This window comes from Poecilia reticulata, chromosome 5 (assembly GCF_904066995.2).
Source record: "Poecilia reticulata chromosome 5, P_reticulata-male-v2, whole genome shotgun sequence".
NCBI classification, from domain to species: Eukaryota; Metazoa; Chordata; class Actinopteri; order Cyprinodontiformes; family Poeciliidae; genus Poecilia; species Poecilia reticulata.
In genome coordinates this window covers 457,475-477,048 of record NC_088834.1, presented here as the reverse complement: position 1 = coordinate 477,048, position 19,574 = coordinate 457,475, and the positions used below count along the sequence as shown (strand labels likewise).

General features: G+C 41.8%; 1 protein-coding gene across 3 annotated transcripts; it reads left to right on the top strand.

The window, feature by feature from the left end:
• The first annotated feature begins 2,114 nt into the window (after window positions 1-2,114).
• Window positions 2,115-19,092, top strand: pltp (phospholipid transfer protein). Of its 3 annotated transcripts, none has more exons than XM_008402485.3 (15): window positions 2,115-2,294; window positions 3,638-3,761; window positions 13,810-13,909; window positions 13,991-14,119; window positions 14,218-14,373; window positions 14,493-14,556; window positions 14,701-14,856; window positions 14,926-15,102; window positions 15,622-15,681; window positions 15,762-15,926; window positions 16,079-16,146; window positions 16,934-16,976; window positions 17,058-17,121; window positions 17,205-17,281; window positions 18,496-19,092. In XM_008402485.3, the coding sequence occupies exons 1-15, from the start codon at window positions 2,130-2,132 to the stop codon at window positions 18,595-18,597; spliced, it is 1,650 nt and encodes a 549-aa protein (XP_008400707.2). In that variant the 5' UTR covers window positions 2,115-2,129; the 3' UTR covers window positions 18,598-19,092. The 3 variants fall into 3 exon arrangements, with proteins under 3 accessions (XP_008400707.2, XP_008400708.2, XP_081462858.1); XM_008402486.3 differs by lacking the exon at window positions 2,115-2,294 and adding an exon at window positions 2,327-2,493; XM_081606732.1 differs by lacking the exon at window positions 2,115-2,294 and adding an exon at window positions 2,519-2,708.
• Window positions 19,093-19,574: the final 482 nt, after the last annotated feature.

The following is a 19,574-nucleotide window of genomic DNA, read 5'->3' as shown; positions in this document are numbered from 1 at the left end:
CAAAGGAGTTATTGATCTTTTACAGCAGCTTCAGAGGAAAAGTTTCCTCTGTGGGACCATTTTGATCTGATATCGGAAAATAAATGTTTTCATGTTGTTTCATCCGGTTCTTGTCAGTTTCTACTTAATCTATCTGAATCCAAATTCAGCTGAAACTGACTCTTAGTTTACTTTCATATCATGTTCAGCAGGGCCCTGCTGCGGCAGGACGGCGGCCCTGCAGCAGGGCCCTGCGGCAGGACGGCGGCGGCCCTGCTTCAGGACGGCGGCGGCCCTGCGGCAGGACGGCGGCGGCCCTGCGGCGGCCCTGCGGCAGGACGGCGGCCCTGGACGGCGGCGGCCTGCGGCAGGACGGCGGCGGCCTGCAGCAGGGCCGCCGTCCTGCCGCAGCAGGGCCCTGCGGCAGGACGGCGGCGGCCCTGCGGCAGCACGGCGGCCCTGCAGCAGGGCCCTGCGACAGCGGCGGCCCTCCGGCAGGACGGCGGCGGCCCTGCGGCAGGACGGCGGCCCTGGACGGCGGCGGCCCTGCGGCAGGACGGCGGCGGCCCTGCGGCAGGACGGCGGCGGCCCTGCGGCAGGACGGCGGCGGCCCTGCGGCAGGACGGCGGCGGCCCTGCGGCAGGACGGCGGCGGCCCTGCGGCAGGACTGGAGTTTGACACCTGTGGAGCGGAGAGCAGAGGCCTGACCCGGTCAGCAGCCTCTGAAAACAGTGTTGCAGTCTGAGAGGCGACATGGATCCGTTTGTATCAACATTCTGACCTCATGTCTCAACGCCACATGTCCACATCACAGAATGAATCGAGCCCAGCATGAATGTTATTACAACATTTTTATTATTGTATTGTTACACAAAGTTCTGGATAATATGAACCTTAGACTGAGAATCCATTCGACCCACATTAGCAAATGTAGCTGAAAAATGGATGTCATAGCAACTTCTTTGTCATCTTAATTACACATTTTCAGTTCTGGTTCTGACCCAAACATTCAACAGCAGAATGAGTCAGGCAGCTGCTCAGGGCCCCCGCACCACCAGGGGGCCCCCAAGAGCACCAAGCTAGCACCAAGCTAGCATGATAAAAATATTTAAAATAACATCGAATGATACAAACTAATGGTTACAACACATGGAAAAATAATTTCCATTATTTTCATAGTTGTTACATGAATAACGGTTAATCTCTGAAACTGATATCAAACTTCTTAACCTGTTTACTGTAAACTTGGTGTTTATTATTATTATTATTATTATTATCAAATAGTTAAATAAGATGTCATAGCTCTCTGCATTTCTACATCCAAATAATTTTTTTTAGTTTGCTGCTCCTGTAAGGTTAAAATCAACAGTCATCATATTCTAAGCTAATTACAAACAATGCTAATGCTAGCAGCTATGCTACACACACAGAGTAGCTTAAGAATGACGAAGCATCTGATGTTGACATGTTGGTATGGGGCCCCAGGGCCCCAAAGAGGCTTGTGCCGGCCCTGTTCAACGGAGACGGCTAACAGGAGACGTTTTCTCCAGAGCGTCTCGACAGAAAGGAGAGTTTTACAGAATCGATATGTCGAATAACCAGCACTCGCTCTCTGGAGTCCCACAGGGCTCCACGCTTGGATCGCTGTTATTCAGCTTTGATATTAATGGACTCCGTCTGAGTGGAGACATCCACCGATATGCATGATACTGTCATCTATACATGGATTAAAAATCACATTGGTGAAAAAATTTACATATTTGCATTTTGTTAGATTCAAATTTATCATTTAAATCTCATAGTAAGAAGATAAAAATACTGATGATTTCATGCAGAAATAATTTTTCTAAAGCCGACATCTAGTGAGACGGTGGGCAAACAGTTCTTAGCAGCGCTTACACGAGTTGATTAACAGCACCAAGACCCTCCTCCTGGCTCTGATTGGCTGTTTCTGACAGAGAGCTGAATTACTTTCCACAGATTTTTTGTAAAACACATTTTTAAAAACATTACATTCTGCAGCTCTGAGCTTGTTTGGTTCCCCAGTTGAAGGTCGAATGTTTGTAGATCTTCAGTTCAGCTGCTGCAAATAACCTGAATATTAAAAAAAACTTTATTTTCACTAAATGGAAGCAGCAGCTTCACCCAGGATGCAGAGGAGGAGGAGGAAGAGCAGGGGGCGGAGTCAGTCCCTGGGGATAAAACTCTCCACAGAGAATCAGACGCTCAGAGTCAACCGAGCCGGCAGAGCAGAGACAACCAACCAGAACGGACCAGAACCGACGGGTCACAACTCCTCCTCCTGCAGCGCCTCGGTGAGTTTCTGCTCAGACATTCAGAGGAAAGTTCAGATGGAGCCAGAGGGAGACTGACTGCAGATTAACTACAGATTAACCACAGATTAACTACAGGTTAACCACAGATTAACTACAGATTAACTACAGATTAACTACAAATTAACTACAGGTTATCAGGAGTAACAGAGTAACGGGCTGCAGCCATGGGGAGGAGGAGGTGAGTGTTTCCCAAAAGCGGCTCTGGTTCTTCTGGATCCAGCTGTTTCAGGTCCGATTCCATGTTTTCAGCCTGACTCGGATGTTCTGGGCCGACTCCAAACCAGAACCTTGATGGTCTGGTGGGTTTAGTTTGGCTTTGGATCAGGTCAAAGGTCAGAGCTCAGCATCAGTGTTTGGCTGAATGGAGACAGACAGATGGACGTGTCTGCAGAGGTAAGGACTGCGCCTGCGTCATGTGTCTGCAGCAGCTGTGAGCTGATTGGCTGTTCAGTAAACCGCTGTGATTAAACATCTGCTGCTGGGTTAACTGTGCCCAGGGTTTGGTCTGCAGGCCCTGTTTGGCTGAAAAGGTTGAAGTTCATTGGATGAAATGTGCGTGTGTGTGCTGAACCCTGAGCTGTGACTCACAGGCATCTTGTTTTCCTCATCTGTTTATTTCTGACTGATCATTGATGGAGACGTGACAGAACCGCTGGGTCCGGTCAGCGGCTCCGGCCCGCCTGGCGGTCCCGCTGCGTGAACAGAAAGCTGAAAACATCTCTGTGTGGAGCCATTTCAACAAGAGCTCAGCATGAACTGCAGTAACCCCAGTTTGTTTCACAACAGCCTGAAACCCCCGACTGTCCCCAACCCACTTCCTGTCTCCATCTGAGGACAGACAGGACAAAGGGACAGGACAACGACCCCCGTCCCGCTTCTGCGCCTCCATCTGCACAATAAACACTTCTGTCGAGGTCCGACATGAAAACCGTCTGATGAACAGAACCAGCAGATTGCAGCTTCTAACATGTTTCTACAGCTTTGATGAAGCTGCAAAAGGAAAAAGGAGAAAATTTACACCCCAAAAAATCCCTCATTGAGGTTAACCTCAGAAATATTCTAGAAACATTTCTGAGCTCCAAAAGTCACACATTTACTGGAAAAAACAACATTTTGAGATTGACATAAAAAAATTCAGAAAAAATGGAAAATTCGAGATTAATTTTATAGGAACAAGAAAATTTCTTGTTTCTAGAAAATTTCAGTAATATCCAAGTTTTTTCTAGAAAATTTCTGAGATTAATCTGCATTTTTTGGTGGAAATGTACTCCTCTTCAGAACCAGAACCAGAACCGGGCCCATCTTGTCTGTTGTCCTTGCAGCTCCAGGTCAGGATGACTTCCCTTCTCCTGCCGCTCCTCTTCCTGTCGCCGGTCGTCTCCATCATGGCGGCTCCAGAACCAGCCGGCTGTAAGATCCGGATCACTGATAAAGGCCTGGAGCTGTGTGAGTAACCGGGCCTGCAGAACAGAACCGGCTCAGAGCTGATGGTTTCTTTAAGGTCCATGTTTGAACTGCCTTGTTGATAAATTATCCCAATAATTATTGCAAAAAATGATAATATTTCCCAGTAAAATAAAGACCAACAGACTTTAATTCCACTGGAACTGGAAGATATTTTAAATATCCAAAATAAAAATCAACAACTAAAACCAGAAAAAATGAAGTCTCAGTAAACAAAATGTCTTTAAAAAATATATTAATAAAAATGGAAATTATTGCACTCATTTTAATTTATCTTGTGATTAATTGACTCACTGATTGATTAAATGTGAGATCAGTGAAGATGGATGAATATGAATTTATTTCAACTAAAACATACACTGCAAAAACACAAAACTGTAGTTTCTGGTGCAAATATCTGAGTTCACTTAAAATCAAACAAAACTAATTCATAAGTAATTATAAGTATATGTAAGATATAGAAGTTTGTTTTAAATCAGTGTTGAGGAAAATAAATATCCTTAGTGTTTAATACAGTTAAATCTTACGACATGTGAAAATAGTGGATTAAAGCAAGAATCGTTTGGATGAAACCTTAGAGAGCTTTAAGTTAAAGGATGTCGTTTATCAGGGAGGAACCCTGACCCAACCTTAACCCTAACCCAACCTTAACCCTACCCTAACCCAACCTTAACCTTAACCCTAACCTAACGTGACACCAAGACCTAGGCAATTTTATATTCTCCCAAAGGTCCATAAAGACCCTCAAAAATGGACGATTCCATTTGAATTGCCCCCAGGGAGGCCAATAGTATCGGACTGTTCAAGTGAAACGTATCAAACTGCAGAATTCATCGATCACTATTTGAACCCATTATCTATAAAACATCCTTCTTACATTAAAGACACTTACCATTTCATTAATTTGATAAAAAATCTAAAAATTCCACTAAATTCACTATTCTTCACTATGGACATTGAAAGTCTGTATACAAACATTGATATTGAATCGGGAATAAAATGTGTTGAGGACATTTTTAAAGAATATCCAGATCCTATAAGACCGGATAAAGCCATTTTAGAACTATTAGAAATAAATCTTAAAAGAAATGATTTCGAATTTAATGGGGAATATTTCCTACAAATAAAAGGGACGGCAATGGGGAAGAAATTTGCCCCGGCATATGCCAATATATTTATGGCCAATTGGGAAAATAAAGCTTTAAAAAATGCAACAAGAAACCTCTACATTACTTGCGATACTTGGATGATGTATGGGAAATATGGACATTTGGTATTGCAGAATTTGAAGAATCTGTAGATATTTTAAATAAACATGACCCCTCAATTAAATTAAAATATGTTATTAATGACCAATCAATTGATTTTTTTAGACCAATATACAAAGGAAAAAACTTCATGACATCTCATAAACTGGATGTGAAAGTATATTTTAAAACAACGGATACCCATGCACTGCTGTATAAAACGAGTTTCCATTTAATAAAATCACAATTAGTCAGATTTGACAGAATATGCACAAAAAAAGAGGATTTCATGAATGCAGTTAAAACACTTTTTAGGTCATTAAGAAACAGGGGTTATTCGAGAATGTTTTTAAGAAAATGTTTAAAAACATTTAAGGAAGAAGGAAAAAGAAGAGAGAAAAGAATCATTCCTATAATAACAGATTATTCAACAAATCATAAAAAATGAACTTCTTCCTAAAAAACAACTACAAAGAACTTATTGAAAAACATGAACTATTAAAAGATGTGAATGTCATATCAGCTTACAGAAGGAATAAAAATTTTAAGGACATTTTGGTGAAAGCAAAACTTAAACCAATACAAGAAACTACACCAAAACTACTACAAAATATCTTTAAGAATTTAAATTATGTAAAAAATAACACTAATGGCACAATATTTAAAATAAGCCAGAAATTTCATCCACGATCTAAAAATTGCATTTACATTATCATTTGTTCTAAATGTGGCAAACAGTACATTGGGGAAACTAAAAATACATTGGCAACAAGAATATGGCAACATAAGTACAACATTAAAAATAAAAAAGAAACGACTTCCGGGTCAGCGCTGCAACAAGATGGCCACGTAGAAACAGGCTCCTCCATGTCGGTAATTAAAACTTCCCCCTTGCTTGACTCAGATTAATTATCAAAACTTCTATCTAAACCACTTAAAGGGGGAAGATGCCGAAAATTAACAAGACCGAAAAGAAAACGTCTAAAACACAAGATACTGGCGAACAGTCGGGAGACGGTAGTGAGGACGAGGCTAATGCTACCAAGAGGAAGGCTAGCGTTAGCTTACAACAACACGCCTTACTGGAGAGTATCAAGACGCTTTCTGAAGACTTAAAAGAGTTTAAAAACGAGATGAAGCAAGACATAGAAAAACTCAAAGAAGATGTAAAGGCAACAATGAAGGAAGATTTCAACAGATTCAGGGAGGAAATGATGTGCGAGCTGCAGAACCAGAAGGGCAGCATCACCGAGGCGCAGACCCGGATAGCTGACCTGGAGGCTGCGTGCTTGGAAATGAAAGACGCGCTGCTTGAGACATTAGAAAGGAACAGAGCTATGAACGACAAACTTGTGGATTTGGAGAGCCGAAGCCGGAGAAATAATCTTCGTATCTATGGAGTTCCGGAAGGTAAAGAAGGTAGATCGGTTTCCGAGTTTGTCACCGATCTGCTGACCAAGCAGCTGAAGCTACCAGATGGAAGTGAACTACGGATTCAGCGGGCACACCGAGCTCTGGCACCCAGACCGCCTCCCAACGCGGCCCCGAGATCTATAATTGTGAATTTCTTGCAATTCAACACAAAAGAAATGGTTCTAAGGAAAGCCTGGGAACAGAAAGTGGAGATGGATGGCAAGCGCCTTTATTTTGATAATGATTACGCTTCGGAGATCATAGAAAAACGTAAAGCATACGGCCCATTAAAAGCAGCCTTGAAGCAGAAAGGTGTCAGATTCCAGACGCCGTTCACAAAGATGAGAATCTTCTGGGACTCTGGAGTTCGGACCTATGAGAACGCAGACGAAGCAGCGTCGGACATGATCAAGAGAAGCTTCGGGTTGATTTGGAAACCAAGAGAGAACAAGTTAAAAGTGACCAAGGAGAGGCTGGACTCGCTATTACCATGGAAACGGATCAACAACACCAATGCAGGACAACGCGCGAGGGAGAAACTCACAGAGTTCAGACGTGAGGACCAGTAACTCTGAACGTTGAATCATCTCAAGTTTGCTTTACTATAAAAAACATTTCAGGTAATGTTAGGGCGAGTTAAGAGTTGAGTGACTTTACCAGTTGGTTTGGATCCCGTCTCAGATATCAATCTCCCCTCTGTTACTAAAGTTACGTTATAGGTCTTTTGATAGATATTTAACCAAAATACCGAATGGAGTAAATGTTGTAGCGTTTACCAAATGTTGGACTTATCTAGTACAAGTAGACCTCTGTCTACTGCTAGAGAGGGCCCCCACCCTAGGGTGGTATTTTGCCCTCACCCCACCAGCAGGGATTCTGAGGGATGTCTTTGCACATCTCTACCTTTGGAAGTTTCTGTTCTATTTGTTCATCTGTGTTTTAATAGCTCGTTCAGCTATTTGTTGGGGACTCTTTTTCTAAAATCACATGGTGACCTTATGAAACTAAATAATGGCTGCTAATATTAAGATGGTTTCCTTGAATGTGAATGGTATAAATAATCCTATAAAACGTAAAAAAATTCTAACTAAAATGCGAAAAGAGAAAGCACAGTTAATCTATTTACAGGAGACACACCTGTCTAAATCTGAACATGAAAAACTTAGGGGCTTTGGATACTCAAATATATTTCACAGCTCTTTCAAACATGGAAACAAAAGGGGAGTTTCAATTCTAATTCATGACTCAGTAAAATTTGATTGTAGCTATGATCTGTCAGACAAAGAAGGGAGGTATGTGATGGTGAAGGGGACTCTTGACAATGTAACGGTAACACTGGTCAATGTTTACAATCCCCCAAATAGTAAAATACAATTCCTTAATAACCTCCTCAATAAAATAATTATGGAAACAGAGGGAATGTTGATCTGGGGAGGGGATTTCAATATGGTATTAAACACAAAACTTGATACAACAAACAGTAAAAAACAACAAAATTTAACTACAAAAAAATTTAAATTGGCACTTGAAGAGTTTGGATTTGTTGATGTCTGGAGGGAATTAAACCTCAATATAAAAGATTATACCCATTACTCGGCGCCTAATAAAAGTTATTCCAGAATTGATTACTTTTTCATGGATAAATGTGATATATATAAGGTAAAGGAATGTAAAATAGAAGAAACAAGTATATCTGACCATTCGTCACTAACATTAAAACTAAAATTATCCTCCGAAAAACGCAAAACAGCATGGCGATTAAATGCAGGCTTGTTGAACTCCAAAACAATCAAAGCTGAAATTTCCCATGACATAAAAACCTACATAGAAGAGAATGATGACGGACAGGTTAATCCGGTGATATTATGGGACGCATTCAAGGCTGTATTAAGAGGAAAATTGATTTCAAAAACTGCGGCCTTTAAGAAATCCAGAATCGAAGCCTATGAAAAAGAAAGAGCTCAACTAATAGATCTAGAGAAACAACATAAACTAACCCAAAATCCCAACCTGTTTATAAAAATAAAAGAACTTAGAAACGACATTGATAAAATGCTTACATATGAAATCGAGAAGAAATCAAAGTTTATTAAACAATCATATCATGAGGTGGGATCTAAAGGAACAAAACTGTTGGCAAAGAAACTGAAAAAGCAACAGTCAGAGAGAAATATATATAAATTAAAGGATGATGAAACAAATCAAATGATACATGACCCAGCAACTATTGAGGACAGGTTTAGGACATACTACCAGAGATTATACAGTCAACCCCCCTCTGCTAAAGATGGACAGATAGAATCCTTCTTGGAGTCACTGGACCTGCCCTCAATTGGAGAAACTCAAAACAAACATCTCACTTCCTATATAACAAAAATAGAAATACAAAAGGCAATTAATAGGTTAAAAAATGGTAAAACACCAGGAAGTGATGGACTGCCATCTGAGTGGTACAAATCCTTTAGTGAAGATTTTCTACCATTACTAGAAAAATCATTTAATTATACATTGGAACATGCAGTGCTGCCGCCATCTTGGAGAGAAGCGATTATAACAGTCATTCCAAAAAAGAGGAGGAGTGAAACATGCTCTGATTATAGACCTATATCTATTCTAAACATGGATTATAAAATTTATACCTCTATTTTAGCAAAACGATTTGAGCAATTCATTGGAGATATCATAGACGAGGACCAAACAGGATTTATTAAAGGTCGCCAAACGCGAGATAACATCAGGAGGGCACTTCACATAATAGATCATATTCAAAATAAAAAAATAACAGCTATCTTAATTGGTCTCGATGCAGAGAAAGCTTTTGACAGCGTAGGCTGGAACTTCTTATATAAAGCACTCGAAAAATTTGGTTTTAATGAAAAAGCTGTACAGTGTGTGAGGACTTTATACCAATCACCAGTGGCCAGAATCAAGATTAATGGAAATCTAACTGACAATATAAAACTAGAACGTTCTACACGTCAGGGTTGCTGTTTATCACCAACTTTATTTGCAATTTATATTGAACCACTCGCACAACATATAAGACAACATAAGGATCTTAAGGGTATTGATATACATAATGAGTCCCATACAATAGGTTTGTTTGCAGATGATGTAATTTGCTATTTATCAGACCCTGAAAACTCGCTGCCTTGTCTAATCAACCAGTTAGAGATATTTGGCTTTTATTCAGGATACAAATTAAATTTGAAAAAGACACAGGTTTTGACATTTGGTTATACTCCATCTGAAATGATACGTAGAAAATATAACTTAAATTGGAGCTCTACTATGATGACATACCTAGGAGTACAATTAACGAAAGACAGAGGTGATCTATATAAAGCTAACTTTACTAAAGTGGATCAAGAAATTAGGAAGGACATTAGAAGGTGGGATGTCCTAACACTAGACTTCAGCTCCAGAATTGAAGCGATAAAAATGAACGTGTCACCAAGGTTATTGTACCTCTTCTTGGCATTACCTATAGAAATCCCGGATAGACAGTTTAAAACATGGAACCAGATTATATCTAGATTCATATGGAACGCTAAAAAACCCAGAATAAAATTTGAAACTTTACAAATACCAAAAGAGAAAGGAGGTATGGCATTACCCGACTTTAGAAAATATTACCACGCTGCCCAAATAGCTCCCATAATAAATATAAGCGCCAAAAATTATGAAGCGAAATGGAAAAATATTGAACAAAAAGTCAATGGAAGAGAATTGCGAAGTATTATTGGAGATATTGAGACCATTAAGAATATACTTAAGAATGTTAATGCTATTACTAGGTTTTCACTGGGTAAATGGTTATATATAATCCGAAAATACAAATTAGAGAAACAATTATGTTTGATCCAGTGGCCAGCCTACAATAAATATTTTATTCAGGACCCACAATTTAAACAATGGCTAGAAAGAGACTTAACAGCATTATGCGTTGTCCTTAAAGATGGGCACTTTAAAAGTTTCCATGAACTACAGCAAGAGTTTGCTCTAAGAACTCAAGATCATTTTAGATACTTACAATTAAGGGACTTTTATAACAAAGAAATAAAACAAAAAATAGACCCAAATGAAAATGGGATTGTCAAAATGCTGATAGAGACCTATAAGGGTAAAAAACATAGAATAGTGTCTTTACTCTATAAATATTTGTTAGAAAATAGAGGCACTAATACATTGAATATTAAAACAAAATGGGAGAAGGAATTTGGTATTCAGCTAACTGAAGATGGCTGGCTGAATATTTGGAAGACTCAAATTACAACATCCTCTTCCAGAATTTGGAGAGAACATTGTTGGAAAAATATAATTAGATTTTTAGAACACCCCAAATTACTAGTAAATTCAAATCTAGAGACCAACCATGTTGGAGAGATTGTGGAGCTCTTAATGTTAATCACACGCATATTTTCTGGCTTTGCCCTAGAATTACACAGTTCTGGAACAAAATACACAATAAGATTGTAACGATTTTGGGTTACTCAATACCCAAGTCTGGCCTGGTCTTATATCTTGGTTATTTGGACAATGCTGTACTTAATTATGATTGTTATTTGTTAAAAATTCTGTTGGTGGCAGCCAAAAAGGTCATAACCAGGAAGTGGTGCAAACCTGAACCTCCTACCACAAAGGAATGGATACAGACTGTGAACTCATTATTTGAGATGGAGATTCTAACATATAGACTGAGGACACAGGAACAGCAATGCATGGACAAATGGGAAAAATGGACAAACTTCACATCGAGACAGGACTAATTTTGGATAGGAATGGTCCCCTTCTGTTTTTGTTTTGAGTTACAAAAATGAGTCCCCCCTGATGTGATTTTTGTTTTTATTCTGTATTTTTTGTTTCTTATATTTTCTATTCTCTCTATTGTTTTATAATTTCTATTGTTTGATCTTTTTTCTTGATTGTGTTCTAATAACATTAACAAAAATAAAAATAAAGTTATAAAAAAAAAAAAAAAAAAAAAAAAAAAAAAAATAAAAAAGAAACAGACACAGATTTGGTTAAACATTTCATTAGTCTTGACTGGGATTCGGTTAAAATTTCAGGCCTCCAAAGTGATCCGTCCTGGACGGACACAGAAAGGAAAAAATGGGAGAGGAGACGGATTTACTTACTCAACACAAAGAGTCCTACGGGATTAAACAAAAAATAAAACGAGAAAGAAACCATAACAAAAAGAGAGGATTGGAGTAAACCTTAGTTTACAAGAAAAAGGTTACTTTCATGAAATTTATTACACTATATCAATTTAAAAAAAGATGTTTTCTCTTCCCTTTTATTTGAACCAAAAATTTATTTTACCCAACATCTTCTCTAACTGACCTTTGACCATTCATCTTAACCTGTTTTTGACCTTTACCCTTTCCTCTAACTTACTTCTCTATACCTTACCCTAGAGCTTTTCCCTAAACCTAACCTCTTTGACCTTTATGTCTTTTAAAACTCAATTCTTTTCATTTTCCTTTAACAGCTAAGTATGATGATTTAATTTAAAACCTCTTTAAAATAATTTTAAAAAATAATTCCTATATAAAGATCAATTGAATCAATTCATGGAATGACATTAATTTTGAGAAAATCAATGTTAAATACAAAAAAAGAAAGATTTACAATAAGTTGTTAAGAGAGCATGGTGGAACGAAGGCCAACGAAGTGGCAGGAGCCTGTGGAGGAGGAGACTATATATAGGGAAGAAAACAGGAAAACTGTTGAAACGTCGCGATAGGGCACGTCATAAATAATCACAAATTCTTATTCGAAATACAAATAAAGAAATTCATTACAAATCATTCTTTAAAAACTTTTCTACATACTTTCCCTTATTTTTTCTTTATTTTAATTTAAATTTTTTTTTTTACAAAAAATTCAGTTCATTTTAGTTCATTTTGTGGAAAACTAAAAAAATCTAAAAAAAAATTATAAAACTATAAAAACACTAAAAAAGTATAAAGATACAAAACTTAATAAATAAAAATATACCCTTATTATATATAAGACAACACATAAAGATGATTGATTAAGAAATAAAGGCTACTTGGCAAAACAGAAAAAAAACATGTGGAGAAGAAAGGATTGGGACAATGACGGATACCACGAAGGACATGGATACAATGGGGGCCGAAGTGTTGGGACGTGGAGAGGGAAGGACCGTGCACCTGCTGTTCCTACCCTGACCCTGACCCTAACTCTGACCCTGACCCTAACTCTGACCCTAAAGGCAGCAAGGAGACGTCTAAGCTCATCTCCCTCAGAGACACCAGGGACAAACAAAACTAACAATAACTGCAGTTTAGTTAGTAGAATCCTATTTAGTTGAAACTAACATGACTTGAAGTCGTTGTATAGTAACAACTACATGGAGTCCAGGAGGAAGCAGAAGCTCTGAGCCACTTCGTGAACCAGGTTTCATGTCAGTTTAACATCTGATCTGAATTACATGACGGGAAGCAAAACGGGGCTAAGACAGGTTAGCTTTTGGTCGAGCTCTGGTGAAAGACGAGAGGTTTTGTTCCAACCAGGAATTAGGAGTAACATCACATTTCAAACTGCCATGAGAAGAGCTTTTCTAGATGATCTAGATATCTCTGTCTAGATAGAGAAGCCTTGAAATTAAATCTCAGAAGGTAATCAAATTGAACAAACTGAGTAATGTGAAACTGGGTCTATCCATACAAGGAGAACAACACGCCATAGTCGCATATATTAAAACAAAGGAAACACCCTTTTCAATAAAAGGGCCCCAGAGGAGCCAATCAGATTTGCTTTTGCAACTCTCCAGACGTCTTTGCATTTTTCCCTCATCCTATTAGTCTCAGGTAAATGAGGGTCTGTGTTGGTGTGATTTATACTTTTGAATGTTGGAATAAACCCTGAAAATGCTTGACGTGGAGCTGAATGTTAACTGTGTGGCTTGTATTTCCACTAATGGCAGCATTGAATCCGGGAGGATAAGAAACTACAACGAGCCAGAAGTTGATTTTTATTTTCTTACATCATATTAATAAAAAGAACAAGTTCCTCTGGGAGATTATTTAACTTATAACAGCAGTTCCCAAACTTTTCCTGCTGGCCCCCCGGTGGATTACGATAGGGAGAGTTAGACTTTGGTCTTCTGACTGAAACGACGTTTGTGACCGGGGTGGGGGGTCAGGGGGGCGGAGAGACTCTTAGAGACTCCCTGTTATACTCTTCAACCCCCCACACCCCACCTGGGACACGCAGCGTTCATCATTTTGTTTTTTTCTTTCTTTTTCATTCATCCATCCCGCCCCCCCCGGGAAAGGCACGGCGCCCCCCTTAGGGGGCACGATGTGTAACAGTGTGTGTGTGTGTGTGTGTTTCCCCAGTAAAGATCGAGACTCAGAGGTTTGTGGAAGAGGAGCTCAGTAACATCAGCATGCCGGAGATGAAGGGGACTGAGGGCCGGTTCCAGTACACCATCACAGAGTGAGTTCTGCTGCCGGTTCTGTCCGGCCGGGCCGAGGCGCTGCTTATGACCCGATTCATTATGTCTTCCTCTCTGCTCAGTGTGAAGATCACAGAACTGAACCTGAGCCATGCGGACCTGCAGTTTCTCCCAGACGTCGGTCTGCTGTTCGACGTTCAGAACTCGTCCATCGCTCTGAGCTTCCAGCGCCGGATCCTCTACTGGTTCTTGTGAGATGATGCTTCCAACAGTTAGGGCTGGGAGAAAACTGATGTGTCTTTTTAAGTTGAAATGGTTGGAAAACATGGCGGGCTGGTTGATTTTTCAGCTACGACACGGGGAACATCAACGCATCGGCCGACGGCGTGAACATCAACACGGCCGTGAACCTGATCCGAGACGACGGAGGGCGGCTGAAGATCAACAACATCAGCTGTGACGCCAAGATCAAGAAAATGAGGGCGGAGTTCAGCGGGACGCTCGGGTACAACCCAATCAGAGACCGGCATACCCAGACCCAGAACCGATCAGCCAATCACTGATCAATAACAGGAAATAGCTGTCAGGCTGGCACGTGACCTAACCAGGAACTTCTGTTTTCAGGAAAATTTATGACTTCCTGGCCCGATTTCTGACCACCGGGATGCGATTCTTCCTCAACCAACAGGTGGGTCGACTCTCTGATCCGGTCCCAGTTCTGATCAGAGCCAGAACCGCATCCTGGCTTGGGTTATGTTGGGTGTTCAGACCAGGATCTGGCTTTGGCCCGGACCTGGTCTTCTGGTTCTGAACTCGTGCGTTTCCACGGCAGATCTGCCCGGCGCTGAACCACGCTGCTCTGGTTCACGTGAACGCCATGCTGGAGACGATCCCGGTGCGGAGCGAAGTGGATCACTACATCGGGATCGACTACTCTCTGATCAGCGATCCCGTGGTGACGTCGCGGAGCCTTGACATGAACTTCAGGGTAGGACTTGTCGCCATGTTGGGACAGAACCGGGTCAGAGCTGGTACCAATGGCGCGCCTGTTCTGCAGGGGATGTTCTTTGACCTGTCCAACCAGAACCAGCCGCTGGTGAACTACGCGGTGGAGCCGATCATCAGGGAGTACGACCGCATGGTCTACCTCGCGCTGTCCGAGTTCTTCTTCGACAGCGGGATGTTCGCCTACTACTCTGCTGGGATCTTCCAAATGCACATCGTCAACGAGAAGGTGAACCAGAACAGACGGGTCACTGGACCCGACCCATCCAGAACCTCAAGGCGCCACTAAGATTCAGAGATAGAAATTAAAGTTCTTTACGGGCCGAACAGATTCAAATCTGAAGTCAGAGAGTTACTCTTCACAAAAATACAGAAACCTTCCTCCTAATGAAGAACTTTAATATCTTATCAACCAACATCCACAATTCACCTGAAGGACAAAGGAAACGTTTCTGATCCTCGGGTCTTTTAGCTCCCAGCTCCTCAATGTGAGCCCAGAGAAAAGCTGGAATGACCTCAAAATGACCTCTGAGAGGAGCTGTGGTTGGTCATCCTCAGCCCATCACACAGAACAGACATGTCTTCTCTTCTTGCCATGTCCATTTTAGATCCAGTTTTTTTCTTTAACTCAATCAACCAACCAACCAATACAACAACCAACCTGCCAATCAATCACTAATCAACCAGCCAAACAGTCAATCAACATTCAAAGATACCCAGACTGAACTTGTGCCTGTTTTTCCTTCAGATGCCCAAAGATCTGGAGGTGTTGCTGAGGACGACGTACTTTGGAACCATCATTATGATGGTCAGCAGAACCAGAACTCAATCAGAACCAGTCGTTGTAGTAGTCAGTAGTTCCTGATGTTCTTGATGGTGTTCCGTCAGAACCCAGCTCTGGTGGATGCACCACTGTCGCTGCAGCTTGCTGTCAACTCGCCACCAAAAACCTCCATCAAAACGTCAGGTGCCACCGTTGTCATGACAGCCATCGTCAAGGTGATGGTTCTGCCTCCAGGCCAACCTCCGGTCCAGCTCAGCAGTATGACCATGGTACCAAACACACACAACTACATTGGGTCTGATATTGTTGGATCCCTGAGTCTGACTGGTTGCAGCCCAGTAGAACTCCCAGTTTACTGGACCGGGCTGAACAATAATTTAAATGGCACTGGTTCAAAGACAGCTATGTTCTCTCTCTGCAGGAAGCTAAGTTTAATGCAAAAGTTTCCATGAGAGGAAAACGTCTGGCTGTACACGCTGATCTACGCAGGTAAAGGTTTCACTTTCATCCCTTTAACACAATCCTAGATCTAGACTTAAACCGCAAACCCTTCCTGGTTCTGGACTCAAACTGAAGTCACATCTGGTTCAACACTTGGGCTGTTTCCTCCAATACTCCGGAAAACTCTGTTCAGAAAGTGAGAAAATAAACGTTGATTTGAAGCAGCTTCGGCTCCATCTAGTGTTTCTATTGGTCGACCCGGTTCTACTGGACCCAGAACATCTGCTCCACCTCCAGCTGCTCTGAGTCAAACCAACCTGTTCCCCTCCTGGCCTGTGGGGGCGCTGCACCAAGAACCACTGAAGGAAACGACACAAAAACCTCTGAAGACACTGAGAGCAACTTCCTTCTTCACCAGATGGAAACAAGATGGAGGATTTTAGCGGTTGGAGGATTTCTCTTTAGGCTAAAGACCAGGAGCCATTTCTGCTGCTAGCGCTAGGCTAGCATGTTAGCTTTGGTTGGATTTACCCAGAATGCCCTGCGCTGTAGTCCACTTCCTGCTTTTGGAGCGGTCTCTGGTCTGCTTGGCGTTCACATTCAAACCGAACCAGACCGAGGTCTGGAGGACCAGAGGTCAGAGGTCAATTAGCTTTCACACCTCGCCAACCAAACCGGAGTATCTAGGCAGACGAACTGGAGTCGGATTAAAGTGGACTGAACGGGCCTGGTGTGAACGATGCAGCCTTGATTCTGAAACCAGATCTTGGTCTCTAGTCATATTTTGCTCCAATTCCTCGTTTCTGGAGTCATCAGACATCTTGTTGTCTTCCAGGTTTAAGATCTTCTCCAACCAGTCAGCGCTGGAGTCTCTGGCTGTAAGTGTGTCTTTACTTCCTGGTTTCAATGCCTCCTGATGGACCCATCAGAACCGGTTCTGACCGTCTGTCTGTCTGCAGCTGATTCCTCTGCAGGCTCCTCTGAAGACCATGCTGCAGATGTCCGTGGTTCCTCTCATCAACAGTAAGGACCCACTTCTTCTCTGCAACCAGAACTTCTGAGTTCCAGCGCTGCTCTGAGTGGTTCTGTTCTGGTTCTGAGTCTAGACTGGACCAAGAGGGGAGTCCGGATCCCGCTGGCTGATGGGATGGATTTCATCGAGGAGGTGGTGGAGTATCACAATGTGTGTTCACCTCTGATGTTTGCAGTTTTACATCCGTTTGTTTTTATGCTTTACAAACATCCAGCTTCTCTGGAACTGATGAATCTTTAAAGGTGACGCTTCCTTGAACAGGTTAGGACCAACCGGTGGTCTATACAAAACATATTCATTACATTTTTTTACACAAAATCAATCAGATTTTATTCTGGTCAGCTCTGGATATTAAGCCTCTTTCATAAGAAGCTGTTTTAGGGCCTCTGTCTCTTTAAATGCAAATGAGCTGCTGCTGGCCACGCCCCCAACTCAATGTTTATACTTGCACAAGACAATGGCTGCAAACAGATGCAATTACACAACTGAACATCTTTGAAAAGCATTAGTGGAGCCTCCTACACAACCAACGAGAATGCAGCTCTAAAGGGGTTGCTAGGTAACGCACTGGGATTCACTGTGGTTGCTAGGTAACGCACTGGGATTCACTGTGGTTGCTAGGTAACGCACTGGGATTCACTGTGGTTGCTAGGTAACGCACTGGGATTCACTGTGGTTGCTAGGTAACGCACTGGGATTCACTGTGGTTGCTAGGTAACGCACTGGGATTCACTGTGGTTGCTAGGTAACGCACTGGGATTCACTGTGGTTGCTAGGTAACGCACGGGGATTCACTGTGGTTGCTAGGTAACGCACTGGGATTCACTGTGGTTGCTAGGTAACGCACTGGGATTCACTGTGGTTGCTAGGTAACGCACGGGGATTCACTGTGGTTGCTAGGTAACGCACTGGGATTCACTGTGGTTGCTAGGTAACGCACTGGGATTCACTGTGGTTGCTAGGTAACGCACTGGGATTCACTGTGGTTGCTAGGTAACGCACTGGGATTCACTGTGGTTGCTAGGTAACGCACTGGGATTCACTGTGGTTGCTAGGTAACGCACTGGGATTCACTGTGGTTGCTAGGTAACAGAGCAGTACCTGCTAATTTGTGACACTATATTCAGGAGGATTTTGAAACGGTTCATTTTCCAAACACTAAAAAAAAAAAAATTACCAAAAACACCTCAGTATTTTCTTTTCTTGTTTTAAGAAGCAGATGAGATTCAAATGGAAGCATAAAAATGTGCAAAATGTGAATTTAGCATAACAGGTTCCCTTTAATACTGTATGGGGATCCAATGTGCAGCTGGTTTCCTGACCAGCGAAGCAGCAACCAATCATCAGGCTGTGTTGCTCCGCAGGGTTTCATCGTGATCGGAGCCAACCTTCACTTCAGCAAAGGCCTGAGGGAAATGATGGCAGGAAGCAGCGACATCCAGCCCACCGCCAGCACCGCCGTCTAAGCAGAACTGGACCAGGCAGCCAGAACATTATGACCACCTGCTACCGTTTCACTCCCAAAACACCTCCGAGCCGCCAGTAGAGGCACCACAGTGCCGAGGGTAGCTAAGCTCTGCTGGTTCTGTGTTAGAATGAGAGGGAGCATGTTTAGCTCTGTGTGTGTGTGTGTGTGTGTGTGTGTGTGTGTGTGAACCACTGGAGGAGGGTAAACACGGACTGGACCGTGTAGCCGGACCTTAGAACCAGAGACGTAAAATCTGAGGGCCTGAAACTGTTGGTGGTCATAATCTTCTGCCGGTCTGATATAAATAGATGATGTAAATATGGACAGACTGAGGAAAGTGAGACGCAGCAGTTTTACTGACACAAACATAAAAACCTGCTTTAATCTCTCAGCTGAGCTGCAGGACTAAAGACTAGTTAACATCTGACTGAACATCTGGGCTTAAAACCGCCTCACAAATAAAACCCTTTAATAAAAACTCAGGTTACCTTCATGATGTCATAGTTCACTAATCTCTGAGTTTCAGTTTAAGGCTTGATGCTCAATTCCAGTTTTTATGCTGAATTCCGACATTTCTTGTGTTTTTTCATGAATCTAAAGAGTAAAAATGAGCAAAACCAGTAAATTTAGGCCAGCGGCCATTTTAGTTTCGGGGTCAGGCTGTGATCTGAACAGCTCATGTTTGTGATCGGCTGATTTAGGTTATTAATGTTTACGATTTAATGCCCACCAACCTGAAATAAACTCGATGCAGAACTGTTTAAAATGACACGGAGCTGACAGCGTTTCTCACCATGGCGACAGATCTAGATCAATTAGATCTACATCTAATTGATTCACAGGTTTCGACGAATCGATATTTAATTAGTGAAAAAACTGGAAAGCATCGATGAATCAATATTTTTGTTAACTACTACTAACTTGGCAAGTTAGACCCAGATAGCTTAGCGCTAGCGAGAGCTAGCTGCTAGCGAG